Source organism: Polypterus senegalus, chromosome 3, assembly GCF_016835505.1.
Source record: "Polypterus senegalus isolate Bchr_013 chromosome 3, ASM1683550v1, whole genome shotgun sequence".
Classification (NCBI taxonomy): Eukaryota; Metazoa; Chordata; class Cladistia; order Polypteriformes; family Polypteridae; genus Polypterus; species Polypterus senegalus.
Window position 1 is genome coordinate 11,844,510 of NC_053156.1, and position 25,754 is coordinate 11,870,263.

Here is a 25,754-nt window from a genome sequence, read left to right on the forward strand (position 1 = left end):
GGCTTTTTACACCACGGGCTTACACAGCTAGTATGTTATATATAAATGTCTACACGTGGAGGTAAGTGTGTCTGTCCTGCCCGGAAGTGAGAAGTGGAGTCAGGGTGAGGGCTCTGCCTCTGAGGAAACAGAAAACTCGCTTAGCCGCTAATTACACAAGTGAGGCCAGCATATCAAGAAAATGAAACCTCCAAAGAAAGACAACGTCGTTTAGTCACTAATAACACAAGCGGGACCAGCACGTCAAGAAAGACAACATCGCTTAGCCGCTAACATCTTCAAATTGGTGTCCCTTTTACTTTTTCTTCCCTCCGCTAATATACAAGTGATGCTAACACGTCGGCCAAATGCATCCTCCTAGAAGAGAGAGACACCCAGAGGAGTTCCTTTCAATTACCTGACATCTCTACATTTTAATTTTTTTAATAGTTTCTAGGACCCCAGGCTTACACAGCTAGTGCTATATATAAATGTCTACACGTGGAGGTAAGTGTGTCTGTCCTGCCCGGAAGTGAGAAGTGGAGTCAGGATGAGGGCTCTGCCTCTGAGGAAACAGAAAACTCGCTTAGCCGCTAATTACACAAGTGAGGCCAGCGTCGTCAAAACGAAACAAAGTTATTGGCAGCTAACATCGGCAACACGTTATCCCTTTTACTTTTCCTCCCACCGCTAATACACAACCGAGGCTAGCACATCGGCAGAATGAATCCTACTAGAAGAAAAAAAACAGGGTAGTTCCTTCCAATTACCCGACATCTGTGCATTTTCATTTTTTTCCTGACAATTTCAATAGTTTCTAGGACACCAGGCTTTTTACACCACGGGCTTACACAGTTAATTGGATATAAAAAGTCCCCTTGTAAGGTCCGTAGTCTTTTTGCCGGACAATCTCTGCAACATTGAAGACAAAGGAGCCTTCTGCTGATGTAACAAAGTCATTGAAATGCGCAAGGCAGGAATTGGCTACCAAAAAACTATCAAACAAATATTATTCCTGCGGGGAATGTTGAAAACGACGCAAGTGCAGTCGCCTCTACTTTTAAACTATAAAACCCGGGTAGCTTCTCGTTGTATTTAATAAAACCACCAAAGTGTTTGAAGCTTCTGCGGTGGACTGGCGCCCGGCGCCCTATGTTGGCTGGGATTGGCTCCAGCAGACCCCCGTGACCCTGTAGTTGGGATATACAGGGGGTCCTCGGGTTACGACACAGTTCCGTTCCTACAACAGTGATGTAATCCGAATTTTGGTGTAAGTCGAAACACACCCTAGACTTAAAGTCACTTACCTATCCTAACACATTTGCAAAATTATAATCTAGAACATAAAAACACAACCTTCTAAGCCACAGAAAAAGGACATAAATATACTGTACTGTACACTGTACTGTAGTAACAGAAACAAATGAGTGTAAAAATACATTCCTTACCTTTATTCTTTTTGATCTCTTTACAACGTCTAATTTCACTTCCATCGTGATGGCTTTCCACTGCCATCTGAAGACTCCGACTTTCGTTTAGGAGCCATGATAAGGGCGAAAAAGTTGGCAAACAAAGCAACACAAGTCGAACATTTCCTCCACGTGCAACCAAAACGAGTTCGCCAACTCCCTTGCTGTGTTACTGCGCATAACCAAACTATTTTGCCCCAGTAGTCTGTAAGTACGGCGCTAATGGCATAAGCCGAAACACTCGTCTCAATTTTTTTTTTTTAAGATTTTATGGGAGTGCGCGTTGTAAGTTCGACTCCATCACTCGTACACCGCGCACTTTCACTTTCACAGCATGCAACAAAACTACTGTACTGTACAGCCATTTATATGGATACACCTTAATAAAATGGGAATGGTTGGTGATATTAACTTCCTGTTTGTGCTAGCATTTCTCCTGCGGTGTTGCTATCAGAGTGGGAGAAGAGGGTTGCATTGACAATCCAACACAATGGGCAGCACATTGAACACATTTTATAAGTGGTCAGAAACTTGTAAATAACTCGTGAAAGAATAAAGTTACGTTAAAACCAAGCACACCATTGTTTTTCTTGTGAAATTCCCAATAAGTTTGATGTTTCACATGACCCTCTTCCTATTGAAAAAACAAAAGTTGGATCCAAAATGGCCGACTTCAAAATGGCCACCATGGTCACCACCCATCTTGAAAAGTTTCCCCCCTCACATATACTAATGTGCCACAAACAGGAAGTTAATATCACCAAGCATTCCCATTTTATTAAGGTGTATCCATATACTGTAAATGGCCCACCCTGTAGTTCGCAAACTCCCTCACTCGCATGCCGCGTACTTTCGCCACCCGCAACCAAACTAGTTCACCCCGTAAGTCTGTAAGTACGATGCTAACAGCGTAATCCGAAACACTCACATCTCAATTTTTTTCTTATTTTTTTTTTTAAGTTTTTATGGGAATGAGCGTCGTAAACTCGAAATGTCGTATGTCGCGACATTGTAACCCGAGGACCCCCCATTAGTGGATTGGATAAAGGATGGATGGATGTTTGAAGCTTTCACATCAAAGTACTTCCTATATGAGCACAATCCACTTGTACTTGCAGACACCTGGGACCCTCTTCTGTGGCACCGTGGTAATAAAATGGCCCCGTTTAGGAAGTGGGTCTTTAACGTAATGTTGAGTTTAGTTTACTGCTAGTGCTCAGTGGTTTGGTAATGTTGTCGCATTCACCCACATTCACACATGAGGGCAAAGGTAAAGCAAACCGAAATCACCAAGAGATGGTGGGGCGTAGTTTTATAAAGACGCATTATTCATGCAGTGCCTTCCTAACGATAACGCCATCCCAAGCCTTTTAAAGTGGACTCCATGTCATTTTGGCAGACATACTGTAGGCAAACAACCATTTTCAGTGCGTTTTGAACTTTTATCAATTAATTTTTTTTAATTAATTAAGTTTTTGTCCCAAAATGGAAATTGGTTTTATCAGAAAATTTTACGGAGAGTCCGTGCGCGGCATATCATTAAATACGTACAACAAAGAACACAACAGCAAACAAACTTTGCACATATAAATTTGAGATGTAACCATGAACATCATACTGATTGTATAACGTTAGATCTCACTGTGGATTTATACAAATTGTAAAAATCTGCTTTAAGATTTGACTAATGATTGATGCAGATTTTAACTGCTCACCTCCTGATTTAAGTCTATGGAAATGTATTCAAGTCAAAGACTAATGGCTAACCTGCACGGATGACCCCCCAAAAGGTCATGCATAAAGACCATTTCCCTTCAGGGATTAATAAAAGCGCATCATCCGTCAACAATCAGGGTGAAGGATTATTTGAACCAATTGTCACAAAACACCGTCTTCGCTCAGTGTGTCCGCTAGTAGTTCATAGCCGGACGGTGCTCAAGGTACCCCGGAGCCCAGATAACACTGGTGCAGACCTATAAATGCCTGGGAGTGCAGCTGGATGACAAATTGGACTGGACTGCCAATACTGATGCTCTATGTAAGAAAGGTCAGAGCAGACTAGACTTTCTTAGAAGGTTGGCGTCCATCAACATCTGCAATAAAATGCTGCAGATGTTCTTCCAGACGGTTGTGGCGAGCGCCCTCTTCTACGCGGTGGTGTGCTGGGGAGGCAGCATAAAGAAGAGGGACGCCTCACGCCTGGACAAACTTGTTAAGAAGACAGGCTAGGCTCTACTGTAGGCACGGAGCTGGGCAGTTTGACATCCGTGGCAGAGTGACGGGCGCGGAGCAGACTCCTGTCAATCATGGAGAATCCACTGCATCGACTGAACAGGATCATCTCCAGACAGAGGAGCTTCAGCGACAGACAGACTGCTGTCACCATCCTGCTCCACTGACAGACTGAGGAGACCCCACACTATGCGACTCTTCAATTCCACCGGGGGAGTAAATGCTAACATTACTCAAAGTTATATTCTGCTTTTACATGCATTTTTATTACTATTTAATTTAATATTGTTTTTTGTATCAGTATACTGCTGGTGGATTATGAGAATTTCCCCTTGGGATTAATAAAACTATATCTATCTATCTATCTATCTATTATATAGTGCCTTTCACATCTATCTATCTATCTATCTATCATATAGTGCCTTTCACATCTATCTATCTATCTATCTATCATATAGTGCCTTTCACATCTATCTATCGATCGATCGTACAAAATCTCTTGAAATCAAAGTCACCGATGTTTATTGTGGGGGAAAAAAAAATGATAAACCAGTATTGTGGGTGAGATAAAGGACAAAATCCACAGCAACAAAAAATAATAATACAATGTAACAATCCAGCAGAACAAAATAGTCACATCCAACAAACAGGACAAATTCAATAAATTACTGGAAAAAAATTAATGCCTAGTAATTATAGGCAAGCGGCGCAGTGGGTAGCGCTGCTGCCTCACAGTTAGGAGACCTGGGTTCGCTTCCAGGGTCCTCCCTGCGTGGAGTTTGCATGTTCTCCCTGTATCTGAGTTAGGTTAGGTGCATTGGCAGTTCTAAATTGTCCCGTGTGTGGGTGTGTGTGCCCTGTTGGTGGGCTGGCACACTGCCTGGGGTTTGTTTCCTGCCTTGCACCCTGTGTTGTCTGGGATTGGCGCCAGCAGACCCCCGTGACCCTGTAGTTAGGATATAGCGAGTTGGATAATGGATGGAATTATAGGCAAGGGCTCATGTAATGCACATAGTCCAAAGCTGACAAAAAAAAGAAAGAAAAAAAGGACGAATAACTGGTCCAGTGACTCGGTAGCAGCCAAAATCTGGGAGATTTGCTGGCTTAAAAAGGTTGGAAAAATCCCTTTAAGACAACCTTGAGCATTTTGGAGAAATGAACTTTTGCAATACACACAATAGTGCCACCTATCCTCAACACTCCCCCCTTACTAATGGCACTGACCCTTTTAAGTACTTCCTACCCAGTCGCTTAAAGGTAATGGGCTGTCCTACCATTCAGATAGTGGGGGGAGGAACACCTCCTTATCCTTACTTTATTCCTGCATAAACACCATCTTACATACGCCTCACACATCCGCGGGGATTACATCCAAATTCTTAAACAACAACAAGACATAAAATACATGAACGAATGGAGTAAAACTATCACCATCCCCGCACTGTGACGGCTTTCCCCCTTTCCTGTTTCGTTCTTCCTGACTGTCGCAAAGTCAGCTGCTTGCCGGCTTTTAGCAGGATAAAGGGAGTGTGCAGAATGAAAACTGGCCATCTACTGACCACAATAATAATGAAGGCATTATCTAAATAATAATGATGATAATAAATGCATTATTATTAATTGTAATAAATTAATTTAATTATTAATAATAAATTATTATTAATAAAAATTATTAATAATAATAATAAATTATAAATAAATCTCTCTATTATAATATAGAAAATCTTGGGACTTTTTGGAAGGAAGTCCCGTGAGACGGAGTCTTTTGCCATGAGATTCTTTCAAGTCACGGCCTACTTACAACTGTTTTCAAACAAGACCACGGTCACCCCGTGCATTCCGGCACTTAACCTGGACAGACACCAGTCCATTAAATGGCTTACTTATGAACACCCACAATTATGAAGATCCAGTTTAGAATCTCCCATTCATCTAAATATATCAGCGCGAAACAATGAAGCCAAACGAATTAACACGAAAACTGTCGATCGGTTACACGGCAAATTGGTTAAACGTGTGTCAGTGGAATATACTGAAACAGTTTGTGGTGTAACCGATGGACAATTTTCACGTTAATTCGTTTGACTTCATCATATCTCGGTGCTAGGATTGCCCGTGTATTCATTACTTCTGTTGATAACCCTTCGGAGTGAAATTCTTCAATAAGATTTGGACATAATTTGTCTTTTATTGGGAACTTAAAGTGAGTAAAACGTAAAAATTTATAAGAGCTGAGAGAGCTGGAACTGTGATGACCAAAACATTCACACCAATGAGAGGAGAGAAGGGCGTGAGAGGGCGTGGGCTGTGAACCAAAAATGGTGGAGAGGAGGGCGGGACTTGAGAAAATCTCTTGGCAAAAGTCTCCTCTCGTCTCAAGATTTTCTTTTATAATAGAGAGATTACTTTTGAGAGAGGACATGTAGGTGATGGGTGTAAGAGAACAAGATGCAGAGGTCAGAAAGATATGGAAGAGGATGATCCACTGTGGCGACCCCTAATGGGAGCAGCCAGAAGAAAAGGAACCGAGAGATTACTTTGAGTTAAGGATTACCTAATGAAATATAATGGCTTCCAAGCTCCTATAGTGTGGAGTTGACTGAATGAAGGTTGTCACGGGTTTGTGTTTTTTAGGAGTTTTTTCTTTTCTCCTTATGGAGTCTTTCAAAAATGGGGTCCACTGTGTCATGTTTGGTTTATACAATAAAATGAATTGTAATTGAATTTGTTTGAACTGCCATTGTGTGTCTTATAGCAAAACAAAGCTCTGACCCTCAAACAATCTGCCAGAGACTGCCATCATCAAGCCAAACGTTTTTCAGAAATGTTCTCTGTGCTGAGCTGTAAGAAGGGGCAGCAATAACGTGGATTTGTACCCACTGACAACTTCAAAAGGCATTTCCTAGATAGGTTTACAAGAAGAGGCTGCCAGTATTTCCATCTTCATCAGGTTTGGCATTGATTGGGTGAACGTTTATTTTATTCTAGTTCAGAGTCGGTGGTGCAGTGGGTAGCGCTGCTGCCTCACAGGAGACCCGGGTTCACTTCCCAGGTCCTCCCTGCGTGGAGTTTGCATGTTCTCCCCGTGTCTGCGGGTTTCCTCCTACAGTCCAGAGACATGCAGGTTAGGTGCCCATAGTGTCTGCTTGGTGTATGTTTGTGTGCGTGCCCGCCCGGCAGTGGGCTAGCGCCCTGCCCGGGGTTTATTTCCTACCTTGCGCCCTGTGTTGGCTGGGATTGGCTCCAGCAGACACCCCCCAAAACCCGTGACCCTGTAGTTAGGATATCGCGGGTTGGATGATGGATGGATAGTTCAGAGTCTCTCTGGGCTCCGAGTCGTACCCTAGCAGCACTGGGTACAAGTCCGGCCCCAAGCCTGGCCAGGGGTGCCGCTTGACTTCAAATGACTCATACAGGGCCAGCTCATGCATGTCAGAGCGAAGTAGAATGCCAAGAGAAATGCCTGCACGCCACACTAACACTGCCCAGTGTGGAATACGAACAAGAAACTCTGAACCTGTAAGGCGGCAGTAGTAATTACCTTTATAAAGCAAAGTTGCTCTTCTAATTGTTAAAAATGAAAAAAATGTTTGCAATGAAATGTTACGAATGCGTAAAGGAAATGAGTTGCATCTTTTGCTGCCCACACCCACCACAACTGCCCCCACAAAAAAAGCAAAAAAAGTGAGTCATTTCCTGCTCTTCATTGTTGAAATTGCAGTTGGCCTACTTGTTGGTTTATTTTTGTATTGAAATTCAGCCGCAGTGTTACTTTTTATTTCAAAAAAACTTTGCTGGTTTTGTAAATGGCACTTTGCTCTTTCGTATTCACTAGAATAGCTGCTCCCTTTCGAGTTTTACATCCTTCAGGCGACAAGTGTGATGTGTACGAGTTTCCTTGTGTAAACTTTTTAGATAAATTCAAATTAAGAACACTGCACACAAAATGAATAGAAAAATGAACAACAAAACAATCGCCTCTTATGTTGCTTGTTGTTTAGTTGGCTTAGTGATGTTTTTATATGTACGGTTGCGGCCAAACGTTTTTAGAGAATGACACAAATATTAATTTTGACAGAGGGAGATGGCACGAGGAACCTCATCGGAACTGGCTGACATTAAGAGTGGTGACCAGCAGGGGGCAGTGCTGGGGCTGCTGCTATTTTTAACATGCAGTCGTGGCCACAAGTTTAGAGAATGACACAGATATCGATTTTCACCAAGTTTGCTGCCTCAGTTTTTATGATAGCCATTGGCATCGACTCCAGAATGTTCTGACGAGCGATCAGATGAATGGCAATGAATTACAAAGTCCCTCTCTGCCATGAAAATGAACTTCATCCCAAAAAAAACACTGCGTGTCAGCCCTGCCACCAAAGGACCTGCTGACGTCACCTCAGTGATTCTCTCATTAATTCGGGCGAGAGTGACGAGGACAAGGCTGGAGGTCACTGTGTCACGCTGATTGCGTTACAATAGGGAGGTGACGAAGGGGTCAGGGCGCCCAAGAGAATCCAGCAAGCACCAGGAGCGTCTCCTAAAGTGGATTCAGCTGTGAGCACCACCAGGGCAGAGCTGGCTCTAGAATGGCAGCAGACAGGCAGGTGGGAGTGAGGCGAAGACTTGTTTGGGATGGCCTGGTGGGTGTCAAGAAGGGCAGCAAAGAAGCCATCGGGGACAGACTGATATTCTGGGATTGGACTGCTGGGTTCAAGTCATTATCTCTGATGAATCCCTTATCTGATTGTTTGGGGCATCCAGAAAACAGAACAGGTGAGCGGCGCTGCCATCAGTCCTGTATCACGCCAACTGTAAAGCATCCTGAGACCATTCGTGTCAGTGCAGGGCTCAGAACACAGTCAGGAGTAAAGAATGGGAGCAAAACCTCAACGGAGAGCAACTTCTACCAACCATCCAACAACAGTTTGGTGACCAACATGAGGGAGCACCAAGCCATAAGGCACAAGTGACAACCGAGTGGCTTGGGGAACAAAACATCGACATTTGGAGTCCATGGCCAGGAAACTCCCCATTGAGAACTTGCGGTCAAGAAGTGGGTGGACAAACAAAAACCCACCAATTCTGATTATACAAGAATGGGCGGCAGCCATCAGTCAGGATTGGGCCCAGAAGTTGATTGACAGCTTGCCAGGGCGAATTGCAGAGCTCTTGAAAAAGAAAGAAGGGCCAACACTGCAGATATGGACACTCTGTGCATTAACATCATGTCCTTGTCAATCAAAAGTGAGTACTGAGAGGCTCGAGGAGCAAAACATCAACATTTGAGGTCCATGGACTAGAAACACCCCATTGAGAACTTGGGGTCAAATCCTCGAGAGGCCAGGGCTGTCTTAATGCATGGGCACACAGGGCAGTTGTCCGGGGGTCCCATGCTAATCTAATATGTTGTGACTTGCTAAGTGGTTGTGTAGGTAGGGGGGCCCCCCAGTGCACTGCTTTGCCCAGGGGGTGCCTATAAATGCCATTAAGACAGCCCTGCAAGAGGCGGGTGGACAAACAAAAAGCCACCAATTCTGATTATGCAAGAATGGGCGGCGGCCATCAGTCAGGGTTGGGCTCAGAAGTTGATTGACAGCCTGCCAGGGCGAATCACAGAGGACTTGAAAAAGAAAAAAGGGCCAGCACTGCAGATATGGAGACTCTGTGCCTAAACGTCATGTCCTTGTCAATCAAAGCCGTTAAAACTTCTGAACTGCTTGTCATTCTACTTCAGTATCTCATCGGACACAAAGCTCTAAAGACACTGAAGAAGCAAACTGTGAAAACCAACACTGGGGTCCTTCTCAAAACGTCTGGCCACGGCTGTATCCTGTGTTTGTCATTATTTACGTTGCTAAGTACATTGTTGTACCAAATATGTTGATGTATACAAGTTTGTCACACTTTTCTAGCCTTCTGTATTTCAGTATATTGTATTTGCTCCTGCAGTGCCCGGACTTTCTTTACTGTTACATTAGAATCCCAGCCAGATAGCCGGGAGGCTCCATTTACATGTTAGACTCCAGAAGGCTCTGCCTTCTCCCCACAAACTCTTTTATGTGCTCTTGGTGTTTGTCAATGCAGAGCCACACGTTTATCTTAACACAAGCGCGTGTGAATTGAACATTCTTGTTACATCACTAAGGGAGGCTCTGGCAACTAACATTGCAGACATAATTGGTTTACGGAACTTGGAAAGGTTCTTTCAGGATAAGGTGTTGAAAAGGTTTGAGGGGAGTTTGACAAGCTGGTGCGTGACAGCAGTAATGACTGTGTGTTATTATCATGTAGTCTGATTCAGATTCTACGTAGAGAGCGGGGTCATAAACAAGCTTGGACAACCGAAAGCCTAACGTTTAGAGTGCATGCGTCATTCGGTTAACTGTGTTACCATGACTGGATTGGTACCAACATTACAGAGAGCAAAACGCTTGGCAAGTTGGGATTGAAGCCTCTTAAAATAATTTCACAGCCCTGAGCTGGACCAAGACGAGCGTTTTGAACAGGCAGGCCAGTTAGAGGACTGAACTTGTATGTGGAGCCGCTGCTTAACAAAAGGTTACACTTAGCAGTGACTGAATATCGGTGTGTCTAGTGAACCAGTAAACAGGGGTCCGCAGAAGCATCTCCTCACCATGTGTTTTACTCGTATACATTTGTGAAAGAGACGCAGCAAGAGTGACTCCTGTTAATTAGGTTCTTTTATACAATATTGCAGTTTGTATTGTTTACAGTGTACAGCCTTCATGTAATAGCCGAATTATATTTAAAATGGGGGAAACATTAATATGCTATCATTTCACACAGTCATTGATTGATTGTCTGGCTTTAGATATCAAAGTTTCTTATGTAATTTATGTCCTTGAAAGACGAGAGCAGGCCATTCGGCCCAACAGTTTGTCAGTCATGTCCATTTAATTCTTCTAAAGAAAAACATCAAGTCGAGTTTTGAAAGTCCTTAAAGTCTTAACTAGTATATAACTTTATTCCACTTGTCTGTTGTTCTCTGTTGCCTGATGTTTGTGTGACATTCACCCTTCACAAGTTTCCAGCTGTGTCCCCGTGTTCTTGATGACCTCATTTTAAAGTCACCGTTTGATCCACTGCACTGATTCCCTTCATCATTTTAAACCCTTCAGTCAGGTCTCCTCTTCATCACTATAAAGGCTCAGCTCTTTTCATCTTCATAACTCGCCCCCTGTAGCCCCTCAATCAGCCTTGTTGCTCTCCTCTGGACTTTCTCCAGTGCTGCTGTGTCTTTATGGAGTCATCAACTGACCACAGGACTCCAGATGAGGCCTCACCAGTGTGTTATAAAGACTTGAGCAGACCCTCCTGTGACTTGTACTCCACACGTCAAGGCGCTATATAACCTGACATTCTGTTAGTCTTCTTAATGGCTTGTCTGCCAGTTGATAGCTTAGAGTCCACCGTGACTCCTAAATTCTACTCATAAGGCGGACTTTCGATTTCTTCTCATGTTAAAGTCACCGTCTGATCCACTGCACTGATTTCCTTCATTTTAAACACTTCAGTCAGGTCTCCTCTTCATCTCTATAAAGGCTCAGCTCTTTTAATCTTCATAACTCACCCCCTGTAGCCCCTCAATCAGCCTTGTTGCTCATCTTAGGACTTTCTCCACTGCTGCTGTGTCTTTATGGAGTCATCAACTGACCACAGGACTCCAGATGAGGCCTCACCAGTGTGTTATAAAGACTTGAGCAGACCCTCCTGTGACTTGTACTCCACACGTCAAGGCGCTATATAACCTGACAGTCTGTTAGCCTTCTTAATGTCTTCTGGATTTCTTAGAACATCAGAAGAATCTAAACGAGAGCAGGCCATTCAGCCAACAAAGCTTGTCAATTCTATCCAATGAATTCCTCTTAAATGACATCAAGTTGAGTTTTGAAAGTCCCTAAAGTCCTTCTGCCCACCTCACTACTTGCTCTTATTCCAAGTGTCTGTAGTTCTCTGTGTGAAGTCAGACTTCCTAATGTTTGTGTGAAATTCACCCTTCACAAGTTTCCAGCTGTGTCCCCGTGTTCTTGATGATCTCATTTTAAAGTCACCGTCTGATCCACTGCACTGATTCACTTCATCATTTTAAACTCTTCAGTCAGGTCTCCTCTTCATCACTGTGAAGGCTCAGCTCTTTTCATCCTCATAACTCACCCCCTGTAGCCCCTCAATCAGCCTCGTCGCTCTTCTCTGGACTTTCTCCAGTGCTGCTGTGTCTTTATGGAGTCATAAACTGACCCCAGGACTCCAGATGAGGCCTCACCAGTGTGTCATAAAGACTTGAGAAGAACATCCTGTGACTTGTACTCCACATATCAAGGCGCTATATGACCTGACATTCTGTTAGCCTTCTTAATGTCTTCTGAACACTATCTGCCAGTCGATAGCTTAGAGTCCACTACGACTCCTAAATCCTTCTCATAAGGTGGTCTCTCAATTTTCAGACCCCTATTGTGTATTCACACCTTACATTTTTCCTTCCTATGTGTAATTCTTTACATTTACTGACATTAAATTTCATTGTCCACAAATCTGCCCAAGCCTCTCTGCTATCCAAGTCCCTCTGTGATGATATAATGGATTCCAAATTATCTGCTAATCCGCCTATCTTTGTATCATGAACCTTGAGTGAACCTTGTCCGGCTGATAAGTGTCCCCAGTAAAATAACATATGAATGAAAATGGTGGTTCGCTCCTTCCCCAAACGACCAAAAGCAGTCTCACTGTGGTCTCCTCGGCGTGTTGGGATGATCCTGAGCCCCGGGGTTTGCGTAATAATGGTGAAGCAATTGAATGTTTGGCAATCGAAAGCAGCGAGCGTGAAAATTCCGTATCGGTGTCTTTCTTTTGGTTTCCAGTGAAGTGCCCATGTTCTAACTGATCCTCCATTTTGTTTCGTCCTCTTGTTTATATGGCAATGGCCCGGATGGAATTGATGTGATCGACAAGGACAGTTACCTTGAGGGGTCACAGCTCCACAGCGTTCTCCTTCCTCCTTTGTTTCCAAGGGGAAAGCATTTCAACAGACACACGATAGACTATATAAACGGGACAACGCGATAAAAGACGCGACTCTGCACATTTAAGACGTCCCCATTCATGTAGCACGGCTGCAAGCCTTTGTGATGGCAATTAATAAATTGCAAGGTCAACGTTATAATAAATTAGGGTTAATAGTCTATTCAAAATGTAGGATATTTACCCGTGGTCAGTTGTATGTAGCGCTATCGAGATGTACATTGAAAACAGGAATCTGAATTTTTTTTGTGCGTACACAAATTTTCCGCTGTGCTGTCCATTCGCTGTGTTTTAGTGTGAATTCTACAAACGCCATTATGCATGAGGCCCCTGGACAAACCCGAAATACATTTTAATGTGGAGATCTACACAAAACTACATGTAGGCAAAAGAAACATTGGTTATAAAATACGACCCGGACGTGCAGGAAGTTAACATTACTCTGGGGTTGTAGACTTTGGTTTTCCCCATTTCAGATAACACGCACGCCCCAAAGCTGCTAGGAGACCTGGGGTGGTGGGATCAGCACAGTTGAGGAAATGGTGGTGGTGTGCTGTCAATGTTAGAAAAGCCACCACGTTAGACTGCTGGTTGATTTACTGGTTTTCCAGCTGGCATCATCCCAGACAGGAGCTGGGATACAAAGGGTATAAAAATAGTTTTACTAGGGCGAGATGTGGGAGGCGAAGCTGAAACGATGGCCAAGAGAGGCCTGGCACCATCATTTGAATTATCATCCTGGCTGCCGTGGTTTGAAGTATCTGTGGAGTAACAAAACTATTTGAGCAGGCCTGACAGAGCAGTTCCATTTTTTTTCCCCCACTTAAAGCACAGGGCTGAAATTTAAACACAAGTCAAAAAGTCTGGAGGATGACAGGCACATACAGTGGGGTACAGAAAAGAATCCCCCTTAGAAATATTCCCATTTTTTTTTTTTTTTTGCTTTACATCCTTAAATGAACACACAAACTGCTATTTCTTCCCAGCTTTACTTACTCAATGCCACCTCTAACATCCAAGTGAAAGAAATCACAGCTACAGTTCAGAAGAATTATAAAAAATCAAACACAAGACCTGCTGAGATTAATAAAGTACCCCCTGTCAGTGCCATTTTGTTGACCCCCCTTTTGCTTTAATGGCAGCCTTGAGTCTGTTGATTCTTCTCTTTCAGCTTTGCCCATCTAGACTGAGCCCACTCAATATTTGCCCCCCACTCTTCTTTACAGTTTAACTGTTCAAGTTCGCTCATATCGGTTGGTGGTCTGCTATCTTCAGATCTTTCCACAGATTTTCACTGTGATTTAGGTCTGATCTCCGAATGGCCACACCAGGACATTCACGTTTATCTCCTTCAGCCACTGTGTGGTCCATTTTGCTGTGTTCTTCAGGTCGTTGTCGTGTTGAAAGGTGAACATTCTGCCCATCTTCAACTTTCTGGCAGAGGGTAGCAGGTTTTCCTCCAGAATTTGATGGTATTTTCCTCCATCCATTTTTCCTTCTACCCTAATGAGAGCCCCAGGCCCCCCACAACAAGATGCTGCCCCCTCCATGCTTTACTGTCAGTATGGTGTGTTGTGGGTGGTGAGCTGCATTGGTGTACCGTTTGGTGTTGAGGCCAAGTAGTTTGATTTTGGTCTCCTCTGACCAGAAGACCTTTTTTCCACTTGGCATCAGAATCTTCAAGGTGCATTCTGGGAAAGCTCAAACGAGCCTCAATGTGGCCTTTCTTGAGAAGTGCGACCCTCCTGAACAAGCCACAAGTGTGGAGCGCTTGTTAAATTGTTGTCACATGCAGACAATGACCACTCTTTGCCATCAAATCCTGTAACTCCTTCAAAGTGGACATTAGCCTCTCGGTCGCGTCTCTTACCAGTGACCTCCTTGCTCTTCCATCCAGTTTGGAGGGTCCAGGGAGGTCCTAGTAGTACCAAACACTTCTTTATGATGGATTTTACTGAGCTTCTTGAGATTGATGAAGCCTTTGAGATGTCTGGCCTTCTGTCTGTCCACAACTCTACCACTGAGATCTTTTGAAAGTGACTTGTCACCCACAGTCAGTTGTTTGCTGTCAGTTGCAGTGCCAAGCGAGGGAATGAATGGACCAGGAACAGCTTCACTAGTCACACTCATTACAACTGATCACCGGTGGGAGGAAGCCAGTAACCGCAATGGAAATGGTGGGCACTGACACCTGAGTGAGTTGGGGGGGGGTCGGGTCCTTTTATTAATCTCAGGATTTCTTGTTTTTGATTTTTTATAATTCTTCTGAACTGTAGCTCTGATATCTTTTACTTGGATGTTAGAGGTGGCATTAAGTAAGTAAAGCTGGAAAAAATATTAGTTTGTGTGTTCATTTAAGGCTGTAAAGCAAAAAAATGGGAATATTTCAAAGGGGGGATTCTTCTCTTTACCCAGTGTACATAGAGCAAGCTGCTTTATCTTTTCATTTTTCATGTTAATTCCATTGACTTTTTTTTAAAATTAGAGCTGCACATAATTGCGTTTTGATTATTTTAGTTGTGTATAGGTAATTGAATTTTGACACACTCCAATTAATGGTAGTTCTCTAAAATGGGAATTGGGACAGGATGCCTAAGGCTGAAACGGCTTGATGTAATTTTCAGCTAGTCCAAATATAATCACAAACATCTGAAATAGAAATCTGTAGCACCTGTCAGTGAGACAATTCCCTCGATGTGAGCGAGACTCATCAGTGCTGATCTGTAGATGTCTGGTATTTCATCTTTGACTAGTCAGTGTGTAGCCAGCACGTGTTTCAGGTGTTTAAATTGTTGTTTTTGATTCATCAGACTGTAATTTTGATTATCCAATACATGGCATTCAATAGTAAAACATTTAGTCATACAAGATATAAGGACAGTTTTGACAACAGCAGGCCAATTGAACGCAGCTTTACTTATCACTGGTAAAGAACGTCACCGGGCTGAGATTGGGACATCCCATAACGGCCTCTGGTCTGGACAGTAGGTTGGTCTGCCATACTACTTGGTGACTTGCCGCACGTATTCTCTGGTGCATTGCTGTGCAATGAATTCTTCCAACTCCTAACTCAATTTTATCGTCCCAAGTGGGACGTTTGGTCTGCCAGTTGGTTTTACTGAGAGAGCCCAACATAACATTACTAACACACGAAAAAAGAGCGTCAAACGTAAAACTTAATCAAAGGAAGTCAACTGCAGCAGTGAGCGTAATACTTACAGTGAAACAGTAGGCCATGCAGTCATATAAAAAAGTTTGGGAACCCCTCTTAATTCTTTGGATGTTTGTTTCTCATTGGCTGAGCTTGCAAAGTAGCAACTTCCTTTTAATATCTGACATGCTTTATGGAAACAGGAGTATTTCAGCAGTGATGTTAAGTTTAGGCAATATGCGTCATAACAAAATTAGACAGGTGCATAAATATGGGCACCGCAACAGAGATATGACATCAATACTCAGTTGAGCCTCCTTTTGCTCCTTTGAGCCTCCAGACGCTGTCCTCCTGTAGCCTGTGAGGAGTGTCTGGACTCTGGATGGAGGTATTTCTGACTATTCTTCATACAAAATCTCTCCAGTTCAGTTCAATTTGATGGACAGCCTGCTTCAAATCATCCCATAGATTGTCGATGATATTCAAGTCAGGGGACTGTGACGGCCATTCCAGGACATTGTACTTCTCCCTCTCCATGAATGCCTTTGCAGATTTCCAACTGTGTTTTGGGTCTTTGTCTTGTATCTGTGTAACTTCAACTTTGTGACTGATGCTTGAACATTATCCTGAAGAATTTGTCGATATTGGGTTGAATTCATCGGACCCTCGACTTTAACAAGGGCCCCAGTCCCTGAACTAGCCACACAGCCCCACAGCATGATGGGACCTCCACCAAATGTGACAGGAGGTAGCAGGTGTTTCTCTTGGACTGCGGTGTTCTTCTTCCACCATACAAAGCTCATTTTGTTCTGACCAAATAACTCCATTTTGGTCTCATCAGTCCAAAGCACTTTGTTCCCAAATGAATCTGAGCATTTGATACAACAAGCGACTCTGTTTGTGGTGTGAGTGCAGAAAGGGCTTCTCTCTCATCACCCTGCCATACAGATGTGCTGAATTGTAGAGCGATGTCCAGATACACCATCTGCAGCGAGATGTTCTTGCAGGTCTTTGGAGGTGACCTGTGGCTGTCTGTCACCATTCTCACAATCCTGCCTCTGCATATGCTGCTACTGTATTTTTCTTAATAATAATACATTTTATTTATACAAGGCGCCTTTCTGAGAACTCAAGGACACCAAACAAACAATAAATAAATAAATAAAAGACACAATTATAAACAACTAAAAACATCAGAAAATATAAAAATTAAAACCAAACATAACCACTGTAATCCTAAAGGACAAGCCATTTTAAACCGATGCGTTTTAAGTTTACATTTGAAGGATGAATATGATTTGATATTTCTAAGCTCGGTAGGCAATGAATTCCAGAGCTTGGGAGCAGAACGGCTGAATGCTCTGCTCCCCATGGTGGTGGTTAGATGGATGGAGGAAGAGGATCTAAGGTTATGGGAGGGAATGGCAACATGAAGATATGGAGGGGTGAGGTTATGAATGGCCTTAAATGTTAATAGCAGAATCTTAAAATCAATTTGAAACTTAATCGGGAGCCAATGAAGCTGCTGCCAAACCGGAGTAATATGGTGAACAGATGGAGTTCGAGTAATGATGCGTGCTGCAGAATTCTGGACTAGCTGAAGCTTATCAAGAGATTTATTAGAGAGACCAAAGAGGAGTGAATTAGAATAGTCCAGCCGAGAAGTGACAAGACTATGAACAAGAATGGCATTGGTATGGGGAGTGAGGGAGGGGCGGATGTGATTAATATTACGTAGGTGGAAGTAAGCAGACCAGGCGACGTTATTAAATGTGAGATTGGAAAGATAGAGGACTGCCGAGGATGACACCCAGACTCTTGACCTGAGGTGATGGGGAAACAAGAGTTATCAATAATAAGAGAAAGATTATTGGCTTTGGATAATGATGATTTTGAACCAATGAGGAGGACCTCCGTTTTGTCACTGTTTAATAAAATTCGACGAAAACCAGAATTTAATTTCAGCAATGCAGTCAATAAGCGAAGGTGGCCTGCCATACCTGCTGGATTTAACAGCAACTGTGCCTGTGGCCTTCCATTTCCTGATTCCATTCCTTACAGTTTACACCTCTGAGATGGCTTTTTGTAGCCTTCCCCTAAACCAGGAGACTCAACAATCTTTATTTTCAGATCTTTGGAGAGTTGCTTTGAGGATCCCATGCTGTCTGTCACTCTTCAGAGGAGAGTCAAAGGGAAGGAAGCACAACTTACGATTGACCACCTTAAATACGGTGGCTTGCAAAGTATTCGGCCCCCTTGAACTTTTCCACATTTTGTCACATTAAAGCCACAAACATGAATCAATTTCATTGCAACTCCACGTGAAAGACCAACACAAAGTGGTGTACACGTGAGAAGTGGAACGAAAATCATACATGACTCCAAACATTTTTTTTTACAAATAAATAACTGCAAAGTGGGGTGTGCGTAATTATTCAGCCCCCATTGGTCTGAGTGCAGTCAGTTGCCGGTAGACATTGCCTGATGAGTGCTAATGACTAAATAGAGTGCACCTGTGTGTCATCTAATGTCAGTACAAATACAGCTGCTTCCAGCAGGACGACGACCCTAAACATAAAGCCAGGGCAACAATGGAATGGTTTAAAACAAAGCATATCCATGTGTTAGAATGGCCCAGTCAAAGTCCAGATCTAAATCCAATCGAGAATCTGTGGCAAGATCTGAAAACTGCGGTCCACAAACGCTGTCCATCTAATCTGACTGAGCTGGAGCTGTTTTACAAAGAAGAATGGGTAAGGATTTCAGTCTCTAGATGTGCAAAGCTGGTAGAGACAAACCCTAAAAGACTGGCAGCTGTAATTGGTGGTTCTACAAAGTATTGACTCAGGGGGGCTGAATAATTACGCACACCCCACTTTGCAGTTATTTATTTGTAAAAAATGTTTGGAGTCACGTATGATTTTCGTTCCACTTCTCACGTGTACACCACTTTGTATTGGTCTTTCACGTGGAATTGCAATAAAGTTGATTCATGTTTGTGGCTGTAATGTGACAAAATGTGGAAAAGTTCAAGGGGGCCGAATACTTTTTCAAGCCACTGTATCTTTGACCACTCATGATGGACACTCCTGTCTGTGAAGTTCAAGGCTTCACGAGCTCACCAAGTAATCCGCACTGAGCGGTGACAGGCAGTCAAATCAGCACAATGACAAGGGGACCCACATTTGTGCACAGCCAGCTTTTCACATTTGATTTAATTTCATGCGACTAAATACTGCGTCACTTAAAATCTTTATTCGGAAAACGCTGCAGTACTCGAATGTTCCTAGGAAATGAAAGACATACCACTGTGATCTTTTGAAAGAAGAGGAAATTATTATGCAGGCTGAGAGGGTGTTCCCAAACTTTTTCATACGACTGTATTTCACATAAAAGACACACACTAGCCATCATTGTTTTTGACAGCTGACATCAACCCTTTCACCTCTCTTTTATTATTTGAGCGTTTTTTTGCTCTTAATCTCCAAAGTGCTTGAACATAAAGGACTAAATTCTTTCAGGCTTTCTTTGCAGTACTGGAATCTACCTGATCGCTCATCAAGAGTGGTTGGGTGAAATGTTATTTGTTCCCAGGAGGTAATTTGGCTTTGTACAGAAGCTCTTTAAATAAATAAATGCATTGTGTGGAAGTGACACAGACCGACACGCAAGTCCAAAAAGCGCACACACGTTTATTTTTCTTCCCCTTTTTTTTTCAGCATACAGTTCACAATCCCAGCAGTCACTGCTCATTCCTTTTTCCAGTTCTCTTTCTCTATTCTTCAGCCGCCTCCATTCCATTCCTTTCCTCACAAGCTCTGCCCTCCACCTCCCGACTCCGGCTCCCTGAGTGTGGAGTGAGGTGACCTCTTTTATAGTGCTCCAGGTGCTAACCCGTCCTGTCCCGGATGTGGCGGAAGTGCTGCCATCCAGGCTTCCACAGTTGTTCAGGTGCCCCAGCAGGGTTGAGCTTCGTAGTGCCAATCCCGTTGCCCCGATGCAATCCAGAGGGGGATTCCCTGTCATGTCCCAGGAGGGGAGGTTTGGTCTCTCTCTCGGTCCTGACGTCCAAAGGGCATCCCGACTGGGCAAGGACCCCGGCCGTCCATCCGTCACAATAGATGGATAAATAAATACACACACATGTTATAGTCTGAACACCCACCAGAATGACTAAAAAGAAGGAACATTTATAAAAGGAAGAAAAGACTTGGGACTTAGCAGGCACAGTCCCAGTGAGGCACCATACAGACATATTGCTGTTGGTATGAAGGACCCCAAGTCGCATTTCTTGGCACACTTCAGTGGAGTCCTCGGTGTTGGTGTGTCACAGAGTGGATGTGCAGCTTTGTTCATAATGGCACCCAGTTTTGTTTTCATTCTCTCCTTTGCTACAATTTCCAGGGGACCCAAAGTGCACCCGATTACTGAGCCTGCCCTTTTAATTAGTCGGATGATTCGGTGGTCCACTCTTAAAGTGACGTTAGCAGCCCAGCACACCACACTGGCCATCACAGAGTTAAAGAAGATGTGACATTAAAGGAATGCAGTCCACCAAGAGTCCTTTTTATTTTACTGTTGTATCGTATTGAGGATGTCTTGTGTTCTGTTCTGCGTATTGTATTCTATTGACCCCCTTTATCTGACACCCACTGCACGCCCAACCTACCTGGAAAGGGGTCTCTCTTTGAACTGCCTTTCCCAAGGTTTCTTCCATTTTATTTTATTTTTTTTTTCCCCTACTTGGGTTTTCTTGTCTTCATAGACAGTCAAGGCTTGGGGGGCTGTCAAAAGGCAGGGCCTGTTAAAGCCCACTGCGGCACTTCTTGTGTGATGTTGGGCTACAGAAAAATAAATTGCATTGTATTGTAAGAATGAAGAGTCTGCTCTGCCCCTTCTTCTCTAGTTCCTCTGTGTTCGGAGACCAGTGCTGCCTGTCATTGATGTGGACCCTCCGATGTTCTTGTATGAGTGGATCTCCTGTGCATTAACTCCCTGAATAGTGACTGGACATGGAGGCTCTCTGATGAGGTGAAAAGTCAGTTAGCTGATGTCGAGTTGCAGACAATTCTCAAAGTTCTCCCCCCGACTCCTCTCCTTTGTCTCATCCCCTAATCGGTATCCCCCATAAGTTCAGAATCATCCTGACCTGCTGTTATATTTATAGTCAGATGTGTACAGAATTAAGCAGGCTGGCCTGATCATTGTGGTGCCCCAGTGTTGCTCACACAGTCCTCGAGTCTCACAGATAGTCTATCATCGGGACCCCACAGGCTTATCCACCTGCAGATCTCTGATGGTATTGAAGGTGTTGGAGAAATCAAAAAAACAGAATCCTCACGGTGCGGCCAGCTTTGTGGAGCAGACAGATGATTACATCGTCCACTCCAGTCTCTGTCCGATAGGCAGAGTGCAGGGGGCCTTCCACAACAGGACACAAATAGTCCAGTAACAGCCTCTCGGGGGGTCTTTCATGATGTGAGATGTCAGTGCAGATGGTCTGTAGTCATGAGGTGAAGAGGCACCCACCTTACTTACAATGCAGGATGTTTTCCACAGCGGTGGCACTTCTTGGTGCTTTAGTGACAGACTGAACAGGTGACAGTTGGTCAGCCTATATATATATATATATATATATATATATATATATATATATATATATATATATATATAAACTGCTCAAAAAAATTAAAGGCACACTTTGAAAACACATCAGATCTCAATGGGAACAAGAAATCCTCCTGGATATCTATACTGATATAGACTGGGTAATGTGTTAGGAACGAAAGGATGCCACATCGTTTGATGGAAATGAAAATGATCAACCTACAGAGCCCTGAATTCAAAGACGCTCCAAAAATCAGAGTGAAAAAATTATGTGGCAGGCTAGTCCATTTTGCCCAAATTGAATTGCAGCAACTCCAAATTGTACTCAGCACTTTGTATGGCCCCTGTGTTCTTGTATACATGCCTGACAACATCGGCGCATGCTTCTAATGAGATGACAGATGGTGTTGTGGGGGATCTCCTCCCAGATCTGGACCAGGGCATCACTGAGCTCCTGGACAGTCTGAGGTGCAACCTGGTGGCATTGGATGGACCAAAACATAATGTCCCAGAGGTGTTCTATTGGATTTAGGTCAGGAAAGTGTGGTGGCCAGTCCATGGTATCAATTCCTTCATCCTCCAGGAACTGCCTGCATACTCTCACCACATGAGGCCAGGAATTGTCGTGCCCCAGGAGCCACTGTACCAGCATAGGTTCTGACAATGGGTCCAAGGATTACATCCTGATACCTAATGGCAGCCAAGGTGCCTTTGTCAAGCCTGTAGCAGTCTGTGTGACCCTCCATGGATATGCCTCCCCAGACAATCATTAACCCACCACCAAACTGCTCATGCTGAATGATGTTACAGGCAGCATAATGTTCTCCATGGCTTCTGCAGACCCTTTCACTTTTGTCACGTGCTCAGGGTGAACCTGCTCTCATCTGTAAAAAGCACAGGGCACCAGTGGTGCATCTGCCAAATCTGGTATTCTATGGCGAATGCCAATCGAGCTGCATGCTGCTGGGCAGTGAGCTCAGGGCCCATTAGAGGACATGGGGCCCTTGGGTCACCCTCATGAAGTCTTTCTGGTTGTTTGGTCAGAGACATTCACACCAGTGGCCTGCTGGTGGTCATTTTGTAGGGCTCTGGCAGTGCTCATCCTGTTCCTCCTTGCCCAAAGGAGCAGATACTGGTCCTGCTGATGGGTTATGGACCTTCTATGGCCCTCTCCAGCTCTCCTAGAGTAACTGCTTGTCTCCTAGAATCTCCTCCATGCCCTTGAGACTGTGCAGGAGACACAGCAAACCTTCTGGCAATGACACGTATTGATGTGCCATCCTGGAGAAGTTGGACTACCTGTGTAACCTCTGTAGGGTCCAGGTATCGCCTCATGCTACCAGTAGTGACACTGACTGTAGCCAAATGCAAAACTAGTGAAGAAACAGTCAGAAAAGATGAGGAGGGAAAATGTCAGTGGCCTCCACCTGTTAAACCATTCCTGGTTTGGGGTCATCTCATTGTTGCCCCTCTAGTGCATCTGTTGTTAATTTCATGAACACCACAGCAGCTGAAACTGATTAACAACCCCCTCTGCTACTTAACTGACCAGATTAATATCCCATAAGTTTCATTGACTTGATGCTATACTCTGATTAAAAAGTGTTCCTTTAATTCTTTTGAGCAGTGTATATATATATATATATATAAATATATATATATATATATATATATATATATATATATATATATATATATATATATATATATATATATATATATATATATATATATATATATACATATATATATATATATATATACATATATATATATATATATATATACACATATATATATATATATATACACATATATATTTTCTTGGGAATTGTTACATATGCAGAATAAAACTAATTTACATTACAGCGAGTAATTAACCACAGTAAAAAAGGGTAAAACGTCATAAATCGAAAGAAAATGATGTTTCATGTTGCGTCGGAGGTATTCGTTGCGTTCTACATATATATTTTCTTCAGAAAATCTCTTGGCAACGGTCTCGTCTCGTCTCAAGATTTTCTTTTATAATAGAGAGACATGGACGTTGCTGCATTTCAGAGGTGTGAACAGTGCCGGTGGAGTGGTTCAGCGTTCACATCATATTTACATTCATCATGGGTACTTTTTAACCACCCATTATCCAACCCGCTGTATCCTAACTACAGGGTCACGGTCACGGAGCCAATCCCAGCCAACACAGGGCGCAAGGTAGGAAACAAACCCCGGGCAGGGCACCAGCCCACCGCAGGGCACACACACGGGACAATTTAGAATCGCCAAACCTGCACGTCTTTGGACTGCGGGAGGAAACCCACGCAGACACGGGGAGAACATGCAGACTCCGCACAGGGTGGACCTGGGAAGTGAACCCTTAAGGGTCTTCTAACTGCGAGGCAGCAGTGCTACCCACCGCGCCGCTGTGCCGCCCTTCCTATAACTTATTACGTTTATTACTCCGAGCCTGCATCCAACTGAATGGAGGACAAGTGGGACATTACATGGAAAATCAGTGAATTAATTCAGTGTACAGTAAGTCCGTTTTCATTTATTACAAGATATTTCGAGCAATTCTTTTGTCTTGTATTGTTTTCCTGCATTGTATTAAAAGTTGCATATTTAGATCCGGACCACCCTGTATTCCACCCAGTTAGAGGTCGGCTTTAACACTGGTATGCAGTCTGGTTCACCCTGACCATAACCAAGATGTATGTGGTGTCACTGCCTCCATCTACAACTTACTGGCTGGACATCTGTATCCAGCAGGGGGCGCTAACCAGACCCTCTTAATACTTACATATTCTGCTGCCCTGGTTTCTCTTTCCTTATCCTCTTTTGAGCCTTTTTTTTTTTAATCAAGCGCAGTGATTTACTTATTTTTATTTGCAGTTTCTTCCCCACCCAATGGCGACATGAGTAAACTCCCCTCGGACCCCTGTGGTACGTCTCCCAGTTCCTTATGTCTTTTTTCTTTGTCTCGCTCCAGGGATCCACGAGGAATATCAGCTGCCCTACTATGACCTCGTGCCCTCGGACCCCTCGATTGACGAGATGCGGAAGGTGGTTTGTGACCAGAAGCTCCGCCCCAACATCCCTAACTGGTGGCAGAGTTACGAGGTGAGTGGTCTGTTGGTCGAGAGCGACTCGTGTGCCGCTCTGCATCCTTATCGCCCCCCATTTATTTATTTATTGAATTGTTTAATTGTTTGGTTGGTTGGTTTTTATGTTTCAGGCTCTACGTGTGATGGGGAAAATAATGCGCGAATGCTGGTACGCAAATGGAGCAGCGAGGCTTACCGCTCTGAGGATCAAGAAGACTCTGTCTCAGCTGAGCGTTCAGGAGGACGTGAAAATGTAGCTGTTGGGAGAGATGGAGCCAAAGGACACTTTGTGCAGGAGATGAGGGGTGGGGTGGGGTGGGTGGGAGGTTTATGGGGGTACGAGTAAGCAAAGGACAAAAGATGCACACAAGGATATACGGCCTGCCAGAAAAGCCACAAGTCACAAGGCCTACCTCACCTTTATGCACCAAAACTACTGAGTTTCCCAACCCCTGCCCACCCGCATGTACCGATTACCTGCGTTCTTTTATTACCGCTATGTGTGGCTCTCCGTGAGAAACCCCCTTTTTTTTCCTTGAACCCCGATGCTGAATAGGAACCAGCTACAATGCAGTTGTCCTAGAGGTTAACGTGCACTATGATTGGGTTTTCCAAACCCTCCTGCTTTTGTGCCTGAGGGTCTCCTCTTTTACAGAAAGGGTACTGTGGGTAATGGGTGGGTTGACGGGGTTTGTAATGAGCCTTCAGGGTGTGCCCGGGCCAACTGCTGTTGGAATCTGGCACTGTGCAAGCTTCTCATGTTAGTCCAACCTCTGACGGCAGACGTGATTCGCTGGGCGTCCGGCTCACTTGGCACCTGCAGCGGGGTGGACCTTTGGCTGCGGACTTTGGCGGCTGTCACACGCACTCTACAATTTTGAATTCTGTTCAAATCGGACTGATAAGCCATATGCTGTGTGTGGGGCCGCATGCTCGTCGTGTGTCACTTGGATATATATATTTTTTTTTATTATTATAATTATTACTGTTTGTTTTTTTTTTTTTTTTTTAAATGATGGATGAATACCTCGGAAAGCATTTCTAACATATTTACCAAAAATGCACATGCACATACACTGGACTTTGTTAGGATTTTGATTGTTGCTTTTCTACTTTGAAGTGATTCTGCCATGCAAGGTCATGAAAGTGATATTTTTATTTTTTTTTTTTGGGAGGGGG

General features: G+C 43.7%; 1 protein-coding gene across 1 annotated transcript in view; it reads left to right on the forward strand.

Moving 5' to 3' along the window:
- Nucleotides 1-25,094, forward strand: part of acvr1ba (activin A receptor type 1Ba) — a 94,363-nt gene extending 69,269 nt beyond the window's left edge. The window contains exons 8-9 of the mRNA XM_039746614.1: nt 24,461-24,591; nt 24,707-25,094. Coding sequence (XP_039602548.1) covers nt 24,461-24,591; nt 24,707-24,832 — 257 coding nt within the window. The 3' untranslated portion in view covers nt 24,833-25,094. The remainder of the gene's footprint in view (nt 1-24,460; nt 24,592-24,706) is intronic.
- The last annotated feature ends 660 nt before the right edge of the window (nt 25,095-25,754 follow it).